Below are 19087 nucleotides of genomic sequence, written 5' to 3' on the forward strand. Positions count from 1 at the left end.
CCACTGGTCTTTTTGTTTCAGGAGTATTTTTAGAGGCTATAAGACATCTTTTTTTCATGGACTGGCAAGGTGTTGTAAGATAAAGTGACTACACTGTGGACATACCTAGCTCTCTCTAAATCTTGGCGTATCCTTTGCCAATACTTTAGTTGGTTGCAAAGCTCTCGCACGTTCACCGTGCCATCTTGGATGCCTCTGGTACCTGAAATGAAAAACCTTGTAAGGAAACAAGTAACTGGGGTGTTCACCGCCGGTCTTCGAATGCAAAGTATGTGTAGACCATGGTTTATGAATCCAAGGGTTCCGGGTTTAAATCCTGATAAGGGCATTGGTGTGATTAGCAGAGATATTTGTTCCTGAGTCATGGTTGCATTCTATTAATTTATATATTATATATTAGTTAGGGAGGCGAATAGGGGAATTTTCGGCAATACTTGAGCGTGGCAGTTTAAGATATGAGAGATACCTTAGACCTAATAGAACAACCTTGTAAAGTATTTAGCTCTATATGTGGTGACGCGCGCCTAGGATAGACGATCAGATTAGTAAAAAAAAATGGATAGTCTGAAATACTCGAGCGCGTCAGATTAAGATATTGGGGGTTGATTTTAGTGTTTAAAGACTAAATTTAACTAATCTGACGATAAGTCCTTGACGCCGCCGAGTTATAGGGTCGCGAACTTGTAAAAAAAAAACGTTAATCCGGCATTCTCGAGCGCGATTTTTTTATTTTTTATTTTGAAGAATATAATCTAAAACTTACTAAAAATACAAAATCTGCCGGTTTCCGCATGACCGGAAGTGTGGAGGAGCCATTTCGTCTTCCTAAGAACGCGTTGCGGCATATAAGTCGCGAACGATACATTTTACAAAAAAAAAGTTTAAATAAACAAAAAAGGTAATTTTATTTTACACAAAAAAGGTCTCTTTACATTTTTGTCCAAAGTTAAAACTTTTTGACTTGAAGCATCATAAAATCGGTCAGATTAAGAGAACCCACCAACATTTTTGTCAGATTAAAAAAATATGCTTTCAGGATACCGAGATAAACCTCCCCTATGAAAATCTGACGCGCTCGAGTATTTCAAAAAAACTTTATTTTTTGCATTTTCAAAAATTCATCGTAACTTATCGTCACGCCGAAATCGTCAGTTTTTTTAAAGGAAGCTTCCTTGGGGCCTACTTAACACCCCTTCCGAAAATCTGACGCGCTCGAGTAATTTTTTTTTTTTGCATTTTTGACTACTTTATATGCCTACCCCCACCACGCAAACCGGCAGATTAGTATACCGTTGTTATCAGAGGCACTCGGGGCATACGTAGTATGAATATCTGACGCGCTCGAGAATGCCCAAGTAACTGTTTTTTTTAACATTTTTGAAAAACCGTACACGCCAAACCCACCGCTAAAATGGTTTTTGCCATACGAGCTTTTCTTTTCGAAATTATTTTATCTTTCGATTTTGATAGGTCTCGACGGCGCCGTTGAATTACGCCATTTAGCTACCTCGCCTCCCTAACTATATGTCGTTGTCTGAATACCCACAACAAATGCCTTCTTGAGCTTACCGTGGGAGTTAATTTGTGTAGAAATGTGTTATAATATTTATTTATTTAAACTTTTGAACGCCACGACGCTTATCGTGTGTGGCGCGTAATCGTGAACCTTGTCGGAATGTTGACTTTGGGCCACACACCACTATCAACTAGACATGTGTAAGTAATGCTCGTAATATCACAAATGAGATATCTCTCGAACACGTAATATGGCATTACGTATCTCTCCGCGAAATCAACCAGTACTTCAAATATCACGCATCACGCGAGCCGCACCGAGCGCGCGAGCTCCAACGACCGGCCGAAGCGCGCGAAATGGATTCAATTCCAAATACATTGACTCGCCGATATGAACGGTCAGTTCAAGTCTACGCACGGAGCGCGTAATGTGTAATGTCACTTGTGATAGTGTCATGTTTGTTCGCCATGCCATGCCATCATTGCTTTGTTATCTCGCTCGCACTCGCACTCAGTGCTCGCTCGCTCTCGCTCTGCGATGCTTTCGGCTATCTTCGGAACCATTCGGATAGGTCCGCTCGGCCGATCGCCGCGGTTTAAGTTGTTACTCACTAATATTTTTACGAATATGATTTTCTGCAATAGATTTAAAACTCTAATGCGTCCGCGTAGAGCTTAAAATGTTTTTCTTATAATACAAGAAGGACACGGTCAAATGGAGTAATTTATTTGCGATTTTGAATTTGACGAAAAGAAAACCGTTTATTATTATTGTTGTGAAATGTTTGATAGTTTGCTTGACTTTCGCGGTTCGCGGCAAACTAAGTACGAGTTAATACTTGTTTATCCTTTAATTTAATTGTGAATTAGTACATATCGAGACTGACTGTAGAAATTCGAGTTGTTTATAAAGACTCAGTGAACTAAATTGCAAATATATTTAAATTAAATTGTGAAAGGTGTAAATAATAGTTTCGTTATGGCAATATTCTGATAATGTATTAGTGCTGGTGAGTAATCGCTTTTTTACGGACTATTGGTGACTTTAACTTGATTGACCTATTAAAAAAATGGCTATAAACGAACCACTTTACGGAGACAGAACCAAAGTGAGCAAAATGTATGCATTGTTATAGAATACTCGCCATATCGGGAAGCTCCATAGGCAATTATCTACCTCCAAAACTTACATACATATTACATAATTACATTATTTTATAATTTATAAGAACTAACAAAAAATCTTTCACATAAAGGTGACAAAAACGCAACGCGTAATAAATAGATCGATCGCCGATACGGATCCGAAACGCCTAGAATCACTAGAGTGCTGTAGATGCGCTATTAATGTGGCCATCTCGCGCGCGCCCGAGCGCTGTTTCACGGTCGGGTCATGTTTCGAGTGATGAGTGATGTGATATCTCAGTGTACCATTACGTGTTCGGAAAAGTGATGTGATATAGCATCACTTTTCGAAGCACTGTTTCGCGCATGTCTACTATCAACCCCTAGACGGGCACATAAGTCAATCGAGATCACCACACATATGCTCTCCCGTACAAATTTAGCATGGCAGAGCGACCGTTTATTTCAGTTGCAGGACCACTACTCGAGTATTTTAAAAATATTTATAATTATTGAGCTTTACGGGTGTTCTTAGGGTTATAAAAAAGCGTAGAATACAACTCTATTGTGCTGCTGGATTCGTAGCATTTTACAAGTAAAATTGTACATATGTGTGGTGACCTCGTGCTCTTTGTAAACGTTTCCTAATGCAGTGTCTGTTTACTTGTGTAGTCTGTGCTTTGGGCTGTAGCCACGCGCGTCATTTGATGTCTTTGGCGGTTATAGGGTGAACTGACCGTGGTGTGTGGTGGCGCTCTGCAGCCTCCTCAACAGGGGCACGCCGTTCCTGCTGCGCCGCTTCAGCGTCCAGTAGGCCAGCAGGCGCTTCATGAGCTGCGCGCGCGACGCGGGCGGCCCGTGCGCCAGTGCTGCCACCTCGGCCACGCGCTCGGCGGGCAGGGTCGGAACTAGGACTACTGGCGCCCAGGTCCGCTTCATTGCGAGGACACGACGCGCCTGTGGGACAAGTGATTTAAATCATATGCATGAATTCTATATTGCCTTTTGTAATAAGATCCACGGATGTACAGTTAAGAGTGTTGTTTGTACCTGTTTGATCTTGTCCCGTCCCTTCTGCCTGATGGCCGACAAGTCGGACGGCTTGGCGTCGCCCTCGGCCTCCGCGGCGCGACGCTCCTGCAGCACGTGCGCCGGCGTGTGCGCGTCGCAGTACGCCATCTTGGCGACCTGCACCGGCTGGCTGGGGTCCCGCCCGGCGCCTGCTGCCTCCATTTTCATGTATAACCTAGGAAGGGAATTCAAATTTAAGGATGGAACGAAATTTTGTCAATGGAAAATTTTAGAAATGTGCGCCCTAAGGGTTGATCTCCCATAGAAAATTTTAATTTCGCGCCTTTTTTAGGGTGCCGTACCTCAAAAGGAAAAAACGGAACCCTTAAAGGATCACTCGTCCGTCTGTCACAGCTTATTTCCTCGGAAACTACTGGACCAATTAAGTTGAAATATGGTACACATATGTAAATTAGTGACCCAAAGATGGACATATTTTTTTTATAATTTTAAAATACATAGGTTCGAAGTTATTTAAGAAAATAACCCAAAAAATTACCATTTATCCCTCCCCCTTTATATTTTATACCCCCTTTTATCTCCGAAACTACTGGGTCTAAAATTTTGAAAAAATACACAAAATAGTTCTTTATCTATAGATAACACGAAAACCTATTAGAAATGTGCAGTCAAGCGTGAGTTGGACTTATGTACGGAACCCTAGAAACGCGAGTCCGATTCGCACTTGGCCGGTTCTTTTAATTGCCAAGCTGGGTGTGTTTCAGTATAATTACTTACCCAGCCTGTTGTGCACAAGTGACATGGAAGTGATGGAAGGCAGAGTAGCAGTTGCTCTTGTGGCACTGGATGCAAGCGCCGGAGGCTCGCTGCTTGCACACCATGCATTGCAGCTTCCAGCGGGCTACTGTTATATTGCCAAGTTGGGTGTGTTTCAGTATATATCTACATACCCAGCCTGTTGCGCACAAGTGACGTGGAAGGCAGAGTAGCAGTTGCTCTTGTGGCACTGGATGCAAGCGCCGGAGGCTTGCTGCTTGCACACCATGCATTGCAGCTTCCAGCGGACTACTGTTATATTGCCAAGTTGGGTGTGTTTCAGTGTATATCTACATACCCAGCCTGCTGTGCACAAGTGACGATGAAGGCAGAGTAGCAGTTGCTCTTGTGGCACTGGATGCAAGCGCCGGAGGCTCGCTGCTTGCACACCATGCATTGCAGCTTCCAGCGGGCTACTGTTATATTGCCAAGTTGGGTGTGTTTCAGTATATATCTACATACCCAGCCTGTTGCGCACAAGTGACGTGGAAGGCAGAGTAGCAGTTGCTCTTGTGGCACTGGATGCAAGCGCCGGAGGCTTGCTGCTTGCACACCATGCATTGCAGCTTCCAGCGGACTACTGTTATATTGCCAAGTTGGGTGTGTTTCAGTGTATATCTACATACCCAGCCCGTTGTGCACAGGTGACATGGAAGGCAGAGTAGCAGTTGCTCTTGTGGCACTGGATGCAAGCGCCGGAGGCCCGCTACTTGCACACCATGCAGTGCAGCTTCCAGCGAGTTGCTGTTTTATTGCCAAGTTGGGCGTGTTTCAGTGTATATCTACATACCCAGCCTGCTGTGCACAAGTGACGATGAAGGCAGAGTAGCAGTTGCTCTTGTGGCACTGGATGCAAGCGCCGGAGGCTTGCTGCTTGCACACCATGCATTGCAGCTTCCAGCAGACTACTGTTATATTGCCAAGTTGGGTGTGTTTCAGTGTATATCTACATACCCAGCCTGCTGTGCACAAGTGACGATGAAGGCAGAGTAGCAGTTGCTCTTGTGGCACTGGATGCAAGCGCCGGAGGCTCGCTGCTTGCACACCATGCATTGCAGCTTCCAGCGGGCTACTGTTATATTGCCAAGTTGGGTGTGTTTCAGTATATATCTACATACCCAGCCTGTTGCGCACAAGTGACGTGGAAGGCAGAGTAGCAGTTGCTCTTGTGGCACTGGATGCAAGCGCCGGAGGCTTGCTGCTTGCACACCATGCATTGCAGCTTCCAGCGGACTACTGTTATATTGCCAAGTTGGGTGTGTTTCAGTGTATATCTACATACCCAGCCTGTTGTGCACAGGTGACGTGGAAGGCAGAGTAGCAGTTGCTCTTGTGGCACTGGATGCAAGCGCCGGAGGCTCGCTGCTTGCACACCATGCATTGCAGCTTCCAGCGGGCTGCCGGGATCATCTCAATCGAATCTGTCATAAACAAACAGATATATATTAAGAATTTTAAGACAAATTGTGACGTCCCACGGGTAAAGGTACCTTATGGCGGTTGGCGCTTACGCTATTATTAACGCCGCTCCAATATTATTGCGGCGCTATACGACGTAAACGCCAGCCACCATAAGTTACCTTTTGCCGTGGAACGTCACAATTGATTAAATTAGGTTAGGTTTGTATTGCACATTTTGCTTGGTTTTTAGGGTTCCGTACGCAAAGGGTAAAAACGGGACCCTATTATTAAGACTCCGCTGTCTGTCCGTCTATGTATCAGCAGGCTTTATCTCATGAACCGTGATAGCTAGACAGTTGAAATTATCACAGATGATGTATTTCCGATGCCGCTATAACAACAAATACTAAAAAGTACGGAACCCCTTGGTGGGCGAGTCCGACTCACACTTGTCCGGTTTTTGAATATTGGAAGCCCTATTCTGAACACAAGCTGTAAGGAATTGTAAGGGAGCCCCACTTACACCCTACACCTTGGCCTCCCATCTTCCCCCGGACCATGGTGTCGACTATAAAAACTTAATATTAATATTTGTGTTAATATTACTATTTGTTTGTAAGCAATACTGTACTTATACTGTAAGTTTTCGTTTTTTTTCGGCAATAGTTTTTTTTTAACAAGTTCATGAACAACTCACCTATAGGCTCGAGAAATACAGTGTTCGCAAAACGAACTTCAGGTATCCAGAGGGCGCAGACCACGTGAGCCCACGTGCCTTGGTCGGTCTGCTTGAAGGCTCCTGTGACATACAAAAATATTCATTAAGTATAGCAAAATAAATTATAGGCGACTAGCAATGTTCGTCGGTACAGTCGATGTCAAAGATATGTTTTTTCCTTTTCGGCCTTATTACAAAGTAACAAGGTGCAAAAGTGTAAACATATCTTCGAAGTCAACTGTACACTGCGATATGCCGTGTAATACATCAGATTGTTAAACACCCGCGGTAAAACACACCGAGTACCGGCCCGGAGACTTTATATTGAATTTCGGTCGCGACAAATCGCAATGTGTGAATAGCCAGGTCTCGTAATCCGCTTCGCTAGAAATATGCCGCGCGAAGCAGCTCGGACTGTGATGACGTGCCCGAGCTGCGTTTGCCTCAGGCAACGCAGCCTGCACTGTTTCGCGCGGAAATTTCCTCGCGAGGCAGCTTGTTCTGAGTGAACCTGGCTAATCATTATATTGCATTAGAATCACTATTTGTGAAAAATCTATATTATTACTTTGCGGAAATGAAAAACCGAATCAAAACTATGTAAAAACTGTTGTTACAGATGCAGTGCATAATTGTTTCCCTTCGTATTTTCTCGGAAAAGTTCGTCATTGTCATGCTACTTACTTCAATCGACCTCAGTACTTTTTGTACTTACCGAGACTTGGCCAGCGCCGTCCACTCCAAGGGACGCATTTATGCGTTAGAGGGAGCAAGTGATATTGCTATCTCATTCTACCGCATGGCTGCGTCCCTTGGAGTGGCCGGCGCTGGCCGATCGTGTAGAGGAGCCATAACAATCTTACCTCCAGTGTTTGGGCAGAGTACGCAGTTGACGAGGCGGGACGGAGACTGCAGACATCGGCGGCACAGCCACTGGCCCTCGGGTATGTACGGCACCTAGATTTAAAAAAATCATTTTCAATCAATCAATCAAAATATTTATTGTTGGTCATGAGTTACAGAGATGTTATTATAATGTAGGTACAACGGTCTTCATGTCCTGCCTCTGTGAGGCGTACAATATGGGAACTTAATTCTAAATGAGATCATTTATGTAAATATAGTAACTTATGCTACACGAAATAATGGAATTATAAAATGAGTGTACATATTGTTTTATATTATTCTGTTAAAAAATCGGAGATGCTGTAAAAACATTTCTCTACAAGCCAGTGAAAAAGTTTTCTTTTAAATTCCATAGGCATCAACTTCTTTAGATGGATTGGTAGTTTATTATATATTTTTGGACACATAACCATAACACTCTTTGAGAAAAATGCCGAATTTGACCCAGGATATCCAATATCATAACCATACTTAGATTGAAGACGTGGTCTTGGATTTCTACCTTCAAACATATTCGGGTTATTTTTTACAAACAGACTGATTTCAAATATGTAAAGGGCTGGAAAAGTTAGAATTTTATTTTCGAGAAACAGTGGACGACATGACTCAGCTTGATTAAGACCATATATAGCACGGAGGCATCTTTTTTGTAATCTAAAGACTTGGTCTTTATTCCCAACATTACCCCATAAAATAATTCCATAGCGTAGATTTGACATGACATAGTCGTGGGGCCGGTACAGGCAGACTGCAACTTGTATGGAAACTGCACGCAGACGTTGAAATTGGCGTGCAGTTCCCATACAAATTGAAGTCCGTCTGTATCGGCCCTATGATTTGGTCAAAAAGTGTTTTTTGAAAAACAAATTATAACCAGCATTCAATGAATGTAGGTATGGTGCTTTACGCACACTAGTGTCCCATCCCCTCCCCCCGACGCAACCCCCCCCCCTTTTAACATGCCAGTACCGGTTTATCATGGCGGTTTTAGTTCTATAATCTTTACTACTTTTTGATTATGGCGAAATGCAAACTAAAATTGTTAGGACGTACCCCATAGCAGTCCTGATGGACTGCCAAGTTACACATGTCACAGAACAGAATGACGTTGGTGTTCTGACATTCACCGTCCATGCAGATGCAGCAGACGGCATCTTCATCTACCTGGGCCGCTGTTTGTTGGCCGGTTTGGGATGCCTGAAACAAAGAAAGGGAAATCGTGTAATCGTAATACCTCTGGAGTTGCAGGCGTCCATAGGCTAGATTAACGTCCTGCGCATGATCCTAGAGCAGTGTCATGAGATGAAAAGCGAGCTCCATATCCTGTTCGTAGACTTCGAAAAGGCTTTTGATAGGGTAAAGTGGAGAAGCATATGGCGAATACTGAAGCAAAGGGGAATACTAGTCAAGGTCATAGAAATAATCAAGTGCCTTTATGAGGGATGCACTTGTCGAATAATGCACAGGGGCCAATTGTCAGATCCGATACCCGTCACTGCTGGAGTTAAACAGGGCTGTTTGCTGTCACCATTGCTGTTCCTGATTGTCTTGGACGATGTGATGCGCAGAGTTACCAGTCAAGGGGAAAGGGGGCTGCCCTGGGTCAATGGCAAAACCCTGGAAGATATTGACTTCGCTGATGACCTGTGCTTACTTGCTACGACACAAGACTATCTGCAGTCGAAGACCGATGACCTGGCCGATGCCGCAGGAAGAGAGGGATTACGTATCAACTGTGCTAAAACGAAAGCTATGCGCCTGCACGCCCAGAATGCAACGCCTATTCTAGTAAACGGGGAGCCAGTTGAAGAAGTAACAAAATTTACATATCTGGGAAGTGTTATGAACCCCCTGGGAGGTGCAGAAGCGGATGTTGAAGCTCGCATCAATCAAGCCCGCGCCGCATATGCGCAGTTGAAACCCGTATGGACTTCCACAGTCATCACTCGCTGCACCAAGCTAAGGGTTTTCAACTCGAGCGTAAAGTCGGTCCTCCTATATGGATGCGAGACATGGCCCGTCAAGCAAGACATAACCAGTAGACTCCAGGTGTTTGTAAACAAGTGTTTGCGGCGAATCGTAGGAGTCTACTGGCCACGGACCATCTCCAATGTTAAACTATGGGAACTGACTGGCCAAAACCCTTTAGCTAAGGAGATACTTCTGCGGAAATGGCGCTGGATAGGACATGTTTTACGAAGGCCAAACAATCACCTATCCAAGCAAGGGCTGACCTGGAAAATTCCCGGAAAAAGAGGACAAGGTCGCCCACGTACCACCTGGAGGCGCACAGTGGAAAAAGAGGCGGCATCAGTTGGCCTCGGCTGGGCGGAGCTGGAAGAGGCCGCGCTGGACCGAGAAGAATGGAAATCCCTTCTGAGAGCCCTATGTCCCTGATGAGGGATAACAGGATATCATCACATCATCACATAGGCTAAGGAGACAACTTACCATCAGGCGGGTTGTATGCTTGTTTTTCACTAACGTGGTATAAAAAAGAAAGGGAAATTAACCTTGACAAAGTGGAATGATTATCCATATAGTCTGCCTGCCATACTTATACCACTATATGAATATATGGGTACACGAAATACAGCAGCATTTGAAGGAATGCCAAGTGTGCTGAGAAAGAGGGAGAAGAACTCACTCATTTTTAAGGAAGTGTCTTTTTCAAATACTTAAATAAAAAAACAGGAGCATTTCCTTATTCTGTTCTGATATATTTTTGGCAATCATCAACATCATCTCAGCCATAAGACGTCCACTGCTGAACATAGGCCTGGCATAGGCTGGCAAAAAAGGGTTTTTGGGGGGTGAATACCATAATCGCCACGCTTGGCAGGCGGGTTGGCGATCGCAGTCGAGTACACCGAATTTGAGGGACGCTGCTGCCCATCCACCGGTGGTCTTGGACGTGGTTTAAGGACATACCCGGGTCCTGGACGTAGTTTAAGGACATACCCGGGTTTTTTGGCAATAAAAGTACCTATCTATAAATTATTGTATAAACAGCAACACTCATAATTGTACTTCAGGAGCATTCCACGGGCTGTCCCTGTACAAATGCATTTTATTTCCTGTGTTGCGACTTTTTTCTCGGCATTTAAAGTAGGCGATTATTTTTCTGTGCATATTTTTGACCATTTGTAATAGAAAAGGAATCTCTTATACCTTTAAATCTTCAGAAACTTCGCGTTTGTACGGGACAACGGTAGACAATTTCATGGAATGCTCCATCAGTAGACCTTTATACAAAAGCCATAAGGTCCACCAATGGACAGTTAAAAGTGTGGGCTATGGTATGGTGACTAGCACAATATATTGTACCATTAAGATTCTTGAGCCTCTGGTTTCCAGCAGGTTTGCAATAATCAATGATTGTAATTATCATCATCAATACAGAGCACGTTTTTTTCTTACCTGAAAGTATGATTCTTTCTCCAATCTATCCATCAACAGCTCCAAGGTATCAACTGAAACAGGCGGCAGACCTTGCTTGACCCTCGTCTTATTGATAATTTCAAGCCATGCGGTATCTTCCTCGTCCACATCATACTCTACTTCACCGTCTAGTTCTTCAGCAGACTTCTCTATGAAGCGGATGTAGGCATTCGGGCGGGGAGGGGCATCACAAACTCTTTCATTGTAATCCTCAATAAGCTGAAATTAATGTATTTGTAAATGGATAAGCATCATAATTTAATAAAAACTTGCATTTACACAAAAAGCAAATACATTTTTTTGCTGTCTTTGTTCAATATTGATGACAGAAGTTAGTGATTGCGTTAAAGTTAAAACATTATTGTTATTATGAACAGTTGTACATTGCACACATAACTTATATTGTTACCCCCCTTATTCATAAACGTTTACTAAAGTTGACAAGCCGATAATAATCGTTTGTCCCTTTCCATCGTACCAATACGTCGGAAAGGGACAAATGATTATTATCGGCTTGTTAACTTTAGTAAACGTTTATGAATAAGGGGGTTAAACTACAGTAAAATTTACCTTGAAGCTGGCTTCAGGCAATTTAACATGAGGTTCAGGCGGTGGCTCAACAAACGGCACTGGTTTCTCAAGCTCTGCGTTCTTCTTTTCCCAATCCTCAAGCGACATTATCGGCAGGGGCTGATCTATAGGGATCCTGCTAATTTTACCATCTATCTCAAACTGGACCACTTTCTGGGCTTCCGCAAAAGTTAGGGCTTCTTTGGGTGGACTTTGCAGGGCTATGTCACCAGTTGGCACTGGCGCCCGCGTCGATCTGCCCTTCTTGCGGTGGCTAACAGAGGCCGGGGTAGCAGGCGTCGGATTGTCATGATCATAGTTCACCAGGTGATACTGTAGCCCACACAAACTCTTGTACACTTTATCACACTTTTCCAAGGGACATTGGTAAGGTGGAGGCCGGTTTTGACGGAGTTTTTTGCAAAACTCTAGAACGTCGAAATCTAAACCCATTTTGAATTAGTTGTGACCCACTTCATTCAATATAAACCATTTTAGATGTGAATAAATAAGAATACCAGCCCGCACGAGTAATATAAACACTACTATGTGGAAAAGTAGTTTGTAAACTTGATTAGTATTGGTGAAAGGCGCAAAATGAGCAAACACGAAAGCTATACGAAAGCAAGACAAGCGGCGCCCGATTACCAATAAATGTGACAGTTGTTGACGAGTGCCATGTTGCTATTGGAATAAAATATTTATGCGGCAACTCTTCATAGACTTTAATATTCTGCAGTAATATTACAAAATATTATAATTAAAGATAATATGATTCTAATAAATTACGTGCCTTATTACAGTAAAAATTATCTCCACAAATGTTGCTTTGTATTTTTTGTCAGGCAAAGTCTATGGTATCTGTGCCACAGATGCTTAAAGAATGTTCAAGAAAATTCTATAACCCAAAAAAGTCTATGGTTTACGAAATGTCAGTGGATTGTTATTGTCTGTTGTGAATGCTCGCAAAAGTGTGAAAGTAGATATCATTTCCTCGAAAGTGCAAGTTTTTGTAAAGCGTGTTGATTTCGAAGTGCTAAAGTATATAATTGGGTTAACAGAATGGATTACATATCGTTTTCAAACTATTCGTACGGTGACAACGACGACTATCCTCACGAACCGCACATAATGCCCGTGCCTGCGGGAGGACCATGGAATGTGCAGGGACTGTCTTGGGGGTCACATTCGCCGCCCCAGCTGGTGCAGTTTAACGCTCAAGTGCCTCAGCAACCTCGGTTTTCTTCAATAATGCACTGCAAACGAAAAAGTTTAGATCCAGAGCCATCAATGTAAGTAGAATTTTTCATCTTTTATTTTGCTTGTTTCTTTTGAATTTGAATCTTTCGAACCCTACCAATGTGTTGTGTTAGCTGAAAATATGTTGGAGATTCGAATTGAGGCTACTTAAAGAGCCATTGGGTCTTAAAAGCTCACGTTGCAAATTGATCTAGGCACAGAAAACACTTAACGTTACTTTTATAATTTCAGCCCAGCAAAGATATACATAACTGAAGACAAAATGGCAGATCACCTCAACGGTCTACATCTGTCTACAGACTATAGAACACACCACCTAGCCAGTAGTAATAACTCTATGAGTATGGATATGGACACTCCCACCAGCACTGATGTGAGAGACAAGTTGAAAGGGCACACCATTGTACTCTCGGAGGAGATTAAGAAACTTAAGGATGAGCCGCTGATACCTCCTGCGCTTATTGAAAGGTAAGAACCATTTTGTTTATAGGGTTCCATACCCAAAGGTTATTATAAACAGGACCCCATTACTAAGACTTTGCTGGCCGTCTGACTGTCCGTCTGTCTGTCTGTCACCAGACCAGCTGAAATTTTCACAGATGATCTATTTCTGTTGCCACTATAACTATAAATGCTAAATCAGAATATAATAAATATTTAAGTGGGGCTCCACTACAACATGATTTTTTGCCGTTTGTTGCATATTGGTACTGAACCCTTCATATGTGAGTCCGTCTCGCATTTGGCTAGTTTTATTTTATCTTAAATTACACATTAAAATATTACTACTTAATTTGTGTTGTACAAACAGAGTACCCGCCTAGCTGTCTTTGGCAGTGAATATGTTAAAAAGAATCTTCAGAAAGGGGTTGTGCACAAATCACGCGAGGTGTTTTTGGCTACTTTTTGACCCCCCCTCCCCCTTGGTGATATTTCGTGAGGTTTTTGGCTACCCCCTCCCCCCACACAACCTCACGTGTATTTTTTTGAATATTTTTCATTCGACCTAATTTTAAAGTAAATAGTATTGTGTACATATAGAAAATCTTGTTTATTTTTCTATTTTCGTTAAATAGACATGCTATTTTGAAGTGCAGAGTGAAGATTTATGTTTTACCGAGACCGAGAAAAAGTATCTACTGATGTGGTGGGTGAGTGAGGTTTCCTAACCCCTCCCCCCCCCCTAACGTAATCTATCGTGATTTTTTCGTGACCCACCCTCCCCCTATCGAACCTCACGTGATTTGTGCACAAGCCCAAAGAGATGCAAAAGAAATGTGATGTCATTCAAGGGACAAGCTTGTGTTATTCTAAAATAATCATTTAAAAGTAAAATTAAATCATGATTATAATAATTTATCAAAATCAAATTTTTATGGATGGAGATTTGTTTGTGTTTTGGTTACAATTAAAAACTATTAATTGCTAAAACCTACCTCATTGTTACAGATTAGAAAAACCCTGCATGTCCCTGGTTGTCTGGCAGCCCAAAGAGAGTGTAGTAGACAAAATAAAGGGCACTACCACGGAGAACAGAACAGAAGAAGAGGAACCAAAGAAACGGAATGGTGTTCTCGTTCCTGATATGGGCATGGATGGCGGTATGGATGTGGAGATGTAAGTTTATTTCTGGTCTTAGATGTAATTTAGTGGTTAAGTTTTGTAAGATTGTTTGAGAGTACAGTTGGATCAATTTATATAGAGCTAAATGTATAAATAAACATACCAAACATACCAAGTATCAGTCTCAAACCATTCTTTCTTACATTTGGAGTTTTAGTGGTGCTTGTGCTGGGCCCAATGGGGAATTTGTTTTCTCTTTAACTTTGCATCTATTATTTGATATTGTATGATAATAATAAATAACCTCTAACCGCCCAGGGACCTATAAAAAGGCCTCCTGTTCCATTCTAATTTGAACTTTGTGTTGACAAAATAAAATTTCATTTTGCTTGGCAAGGTTTGACATATGGGTGGCTAGAGGATATGGTAAAATTTTCAAACAATGGAATACATATTTATATTTTCATTCCATTCAATAGTAGTGTCAGAAAAAAATGCTAAGTGGGTGAAGTGTTCAAAGTTTTCCTTGACACACTATTCTCTTAACAGTAAAGTCATGTCAAGATCATTTTGAACTCTTGGCCCGCTTAGCAACTTCTGCTGCTGACTGTACTAAATTTTGGAATGTGATCATTTTTGTATCAAATTGATCCAACTGACTGTACCAAAAGCAGCTTAGCAGACTGAAGAGTAAATGATACTTTGAAAGGTTTTTGATATTGAATAGGCACATTACTTATTGGAAAATACACCGTGTTTTTATTGAATTCCGTTAACTTCGGGGTATGGTTAAGTATGTTTGAGAGAACTAAATGGCATAGTTAATTTTCAAAAAAAAAAATTTTTTTGCTTTTTTTGTAAAAAAATAATTAAGGTTAAAAAGTAATTAAATGTAGCATATAGCGTTGTTGTAACACGGGCATTACATTTAACTCAACCAAACAATTGAAATCTATGAGATATCAATGTTATTTCAAACATTGATCGACCGAGATTGTACTTAAGTTTAGTAGCAAATGTATGAGCTCATTCTAAACACTAATCAATATGTAAACCGGCCCTAAGGCAAGTGTACACTTGTAGAGGCCTTATAGGAAAAAAATAAATTATTGATTATGTCCGAAATGGAGTTAATTAGAATATCGGTGTCTTTGAGAAAGTTACTTGATTTAAGCTCAGGAATGCACCCTTGAAATTAACGGAAATCAAAAAAAACACGGTGTATATTGCTGGCACCATGTGCATTTATTTTTTTGTTTACTTTGTAAACGTTGCTGGAGCATTCCATGAAATTGTCTACCGTTGTCCCGTACAAACGCGAAGTTTCTGAAGATTTAAAGGTATAAGAGTTTCCTTTTCTATGACAAATGGTCAAAAATATGCACAGAAAAATAATCGCCTGCTTTAAATGCCGAGAAAAAAGTCGCAACACAGGAAATAAAATGCGTTTGTACGGGACAGCCCGTGGAATGCTCCTGCTGTATTAACTACTGTATGCTGTATTAATTAATTAATTACTGTATGCTGTATTTTACATTATTTGCACTTGAAGTGTGAACCATTTAATCTCAGAAATATAAGTAAAGACAGAGAGGTAACTCCATACATCAGTACGGTTACCATCAGTTTGTCACTGACATAAACGCCGTCGAGAACGTAATTTACTTTCTATACATCTCGCTCGCACTCGCATATTAGTGCAAACGGGATGTATAGAAAGTAAATTACGTTCTCGACGGCGTTTATGTCAGTGACAAACTGATGGTAACCGTACAGTTTTCTTACCAAAACGCGCGTTATTTCGTAGTCGACATCTAGCGTCAAGTAGCGGAATATATCAGTACTGCTAGTCGACAATAGGTGTCGCGGCGAACAAAAACTAATGCTCAACAATTTTCAGCCTACCTTTCTACCTTTCCTTTTTTTTTCTTTTTTTTCTTTCTTTTCCTTTTTTTTTCTTTTTTTTTTTCTTTTTTTTTTCTTTTTTTCTTTTTTTTCTACCTTTGTACCTATTTGTAAAAGACCTGTCCGCCCTCGGAATACCCAACTGGCGTGAAGTGGCGCAGAATAGGGCAGAATGGCGCTCTCTTGTGTCAGAGGCCAAGATCCTCTTTGGGTCACTGAGCCAGTGATGTATGTATGTATGTAACAATTTTCAGCAAATATTATAACCGGATTACTCGAAACTCTATTTTCAACTCCTTTTGCTTCTAATATTATTTGTAAATTGTTTTAGCAGTACATTTTTCGTCAGTAGCGACACTTGCGCCAACTGGTGTCAAGTAACGGTACTCATAGTTCCACTACTTGACGCTAGATGTCGACTACGAAATAACGCGCGTTTCGTAAGAAAACTGATCTATGGAGTTACCTCTCTGTCTTTACTTATATTACTCTATCGCAGCGGTCGGCAACCTTTTAGCAGCCAAGGGCCACATAGTAGTTAACGAAGATGACGCGGGCCGCACTTTGGTAATATTTGTGACTTTAGCAGACATTGTCGATCGTCAGTACTACATAAAAAACCGGGCAAGTGCGAGTCGGACTCCCGCACGAAGAGTTCCGTACCATAATGCAAAAAAAAAACAAAAAAAAAAGCAAAAAAAAAAACGGTAGCACAGGGCGGACACGCCATACATCGAAAATCATTTGCGTTTATATGTGTGCACGGCACGTCTGTACACGCGTCATTGTGTGAGTAAGTGGCTTAGGGCTGACTCGTGCGGCGCGCGGGGAAGGCGAAGCCGAGGTTTGCCGAGGCCGGCCGAAGGACACGACGAGCGGCCCGCTGCGTTGCATAATTCGACCGAAATACGTAAAAAAAACAAAATATAGGTTTATGTTTTATTTCGCTCCAATTGTTGAATTGGCTTTGTCAGTTTATAGTTCTGCACGTAGTTGGACTTTCAACACGCCATTATTAAATGTACCTTATTGTTGATGCCTATTGATTATTTTATATAACATACATAATTATTTCTTAAATTCTTAAAATTAAATTAAAAATCAAACGCGAATGTCCCGCGACCAACAAGTTCTTTTTTGTGAAAAGAGTGTTAAACTAAAAATAAAACATTTACGAGGAATATCTGTGTAGAAGGTCTAGTTACCTTAGGTACTTTAAATATTAAATGTTGGCTTAACATTCACAAATTCAACGAACGGGTTTTAATTCATATGATATTATTATTTTTACGCAAAAGTATAGCCTTATTTTCTGATACATATTTCGTCTCTTTGGAAAACTATATTTACTATTCATTTCTACAATAAGTAGCTATCCGTACTACCCGTACATCGCACAATACACCGGCATTTTGAACGTTGCGTCATCGCGTCGCGGCGTCGCTAGCCGAACTGAGCGTACGTCAGGAGTCCGTCAGAACTCAGTCGCGGGGCGAGGTAATCCGAGTCGGGGCGGGGCGGTGCGTGTCCGTTCTGTATGATAATACTATTACTTATTCTGTGACGGTAGCCATCCAAGTACTGACCACTCCCGACGTTGCTTAACTTTGGTCAAAAATCACGTTTGTTGTATGGGAGCCCCATTTAAATCTTTATTTTATTCTGTTTTTAGTATTTGTTGTTATAGCGGCAACAGAAATACATCATCTGTGAAAATTTTAACTGTCTAGCTATCACGGTTCGTGAGATACAGCCTGGTGACAGACGGACAGCGAAGTCTTAGTAATAGGGTCCCGTTTTACCCTTTGGGTACGGAACCCTAAAAATAGCCAGGGAGGCTCGCGGGCCGCAAGCGAGAGGTTGGCGGGCCGCAAGCGAGAGGTTGGCGGGCCGCATGCGGCCCGCGGGCCGCTGGTTGCCGACCGCTGCTCTATCGCATTAACTATGTATGTCCATACTTTTATTTTATCTAAAGTCTTCAACTTTCAATTTGTTATATGTCCATCATGTCCAAGTATATGCCTTATTGATCACATGCTTTATCAGGTGAAGCGTGTTACTAGGCCAAAATGAATGAATAAATGAAGAAATACAATGGTGCTTTATTTTTCAACTCCAAAAGTTATGAACTACAGATGTGTTCACGAAAAGTGCCATTCCTGATCTTATGATGTTTATTACTACGCTAATTTAACTTTGACATCTCTCCTCTACACGATGGGCCAGCGCCGGCCACTCCAAGGGACGCATTTATGCGTTAGAGGGAGCAAGTGATATTGCTATCTCATTCTACCGCATGGCTGCGTCCCTTGGAGTGGCCGGCGCTAGCCCATCGTGTAGAGGAGCCCGAAAACACATTGTTTATAGTAAAGAAAGGATGCTTAGCGCAAGGAATTTCGTCCATTGACCCGCCTATTCCTGTTTCTATCGCACGCGCGTAATTTTATTGCCGTCCCGCCCGTGGCCAATGACACTCTGCGAGCGGGACAGCAATATAATTATGCGCGTGCAATAGAGATAGGAATAGACGTGTCAATGTATGAATTTCCTTGTCGCAAGAGTTGTAGTCTTGTTGTCTTTATCAAAATTATTGTTTTCTCGAATTATGCGAATTTTAAATTGAACAGAATCAAAGCCTGAAACTTTTTGAAAATACTTGTATACCACATTGTAAATCTATCAGTATGTATTAAATGTAGCTTTATTAATAACTTCTCTACCTTTGTACCTATTTGTAAAATATAATATCCATACCACTGCAGTAGATTTTTGTATATAGTTATAGTTGCTAGTTCATTCATAGTTTCTAAAAAATTGTCAACTACCTATTTGTAA

At 41.7% G+C, this 19087-nt stretch overlaps 2 protein-coding genes across 2 annotated transcripts in view; one reads left to right on the forward strand and one right to left on the reverse strand.

Annotated features, from left to right (window-relative positions):
* The window catches only part of LOC134674387 (bromodomain-containing protein 1), a 44725-nt gene extending 32553 nt beyond the window's left edge, over positions 1-12172 (reverse strand). Inside the window, exons 1-9 of the mRNA XM_063532457.1 lie at positions 11525-12172; positions 10934-11173; positions 8567-8710; positions 7471-7564; positions 6587-6688; positions 5771-5909; positions 3691-3886; positions 3378-3597; positions 106-202 (exon numbers count right to left, since the gene is read on the reverse strand). Coding sequence (XP_063388527.1) covers positions 106-202; positions 3378-3597; positions 3691-3886; positions 5771-5909; positions 6587-6688; positions 7471-7564; positions 8567-8710; positions 10934-11173; positions 11525-11977 — 1685 coding nt within the window. The 5' untranslated portion in view covers positions 11978-12172. The remainder of the gene's footprint in view (positions 1-105; positions 203-3377; positions 3598-3690; positions 3887-5770; positions 5910-6586; positions 6689-7470; positions 7565-8566; positions 8711-10933; positions 11174-11524) is intronic.
* A 279-nt stretch (positions 12173-12451) lies between these two features.
* Positions 12452-15359, forward strand: LOC134674590 (uncharacterized). The gene is made up of 3 exons (XM_063532702.1): positions 12452-12816; positions 13016-13252; positions 14234-15359. Exons 1-3 carry the CDS (start codon positions 12587-12589, stop codon positions 14403-14405), a joined length of 639 nt encoding a protein of 212 aa, XP_063388772.1. The 5' UTR covers positions 12452-12586; the 3' UTR covers positions 14406-15359.
* The last annotated feature ends 3728 nt before the right edge of the window (positions 15360-19087 follow it).

The sequence above is a fragment of the Cydia fagiglandana genome, chromosome 20 (genome assembly GCF_963556715.1).
Source record: "Cydia fagiglandana chromosome 20, ilCydFagi1.1, whole genome shotgun sequence".
Classification (NCBI taxonomy): domain Eukaryota; kingdom Metazoa; phylum Arthropoda; class Insecta; order Lepidoptera; family Tortricidae; genus Cydia; species Cydia fagiglandana.

Bases quoted from the DNA above. Each gene is read 5' to 3' on its own strand.
- LOC134674590 (XM_063532702.1), top strand. From the start codon at position 12,587: ATGGATTACATATCGTTTTCAAACTATTCGTACGGTGACAACGACGAC. The intron at 12,817-13,015 runs GTAAGTAGAATT...TTATAATTTCAG, and splicing joins TTAGATCCAGAGCCATCAAT to CCCAGCAAAGATATACATAA. The intron at 13,253-14,233 runs GTAAGAACCATT...TCATTGTTACAG, and splicing joins CCTCCTGCGCTTATTGAAAG to ATTAGAAAAACCCTGCATGT.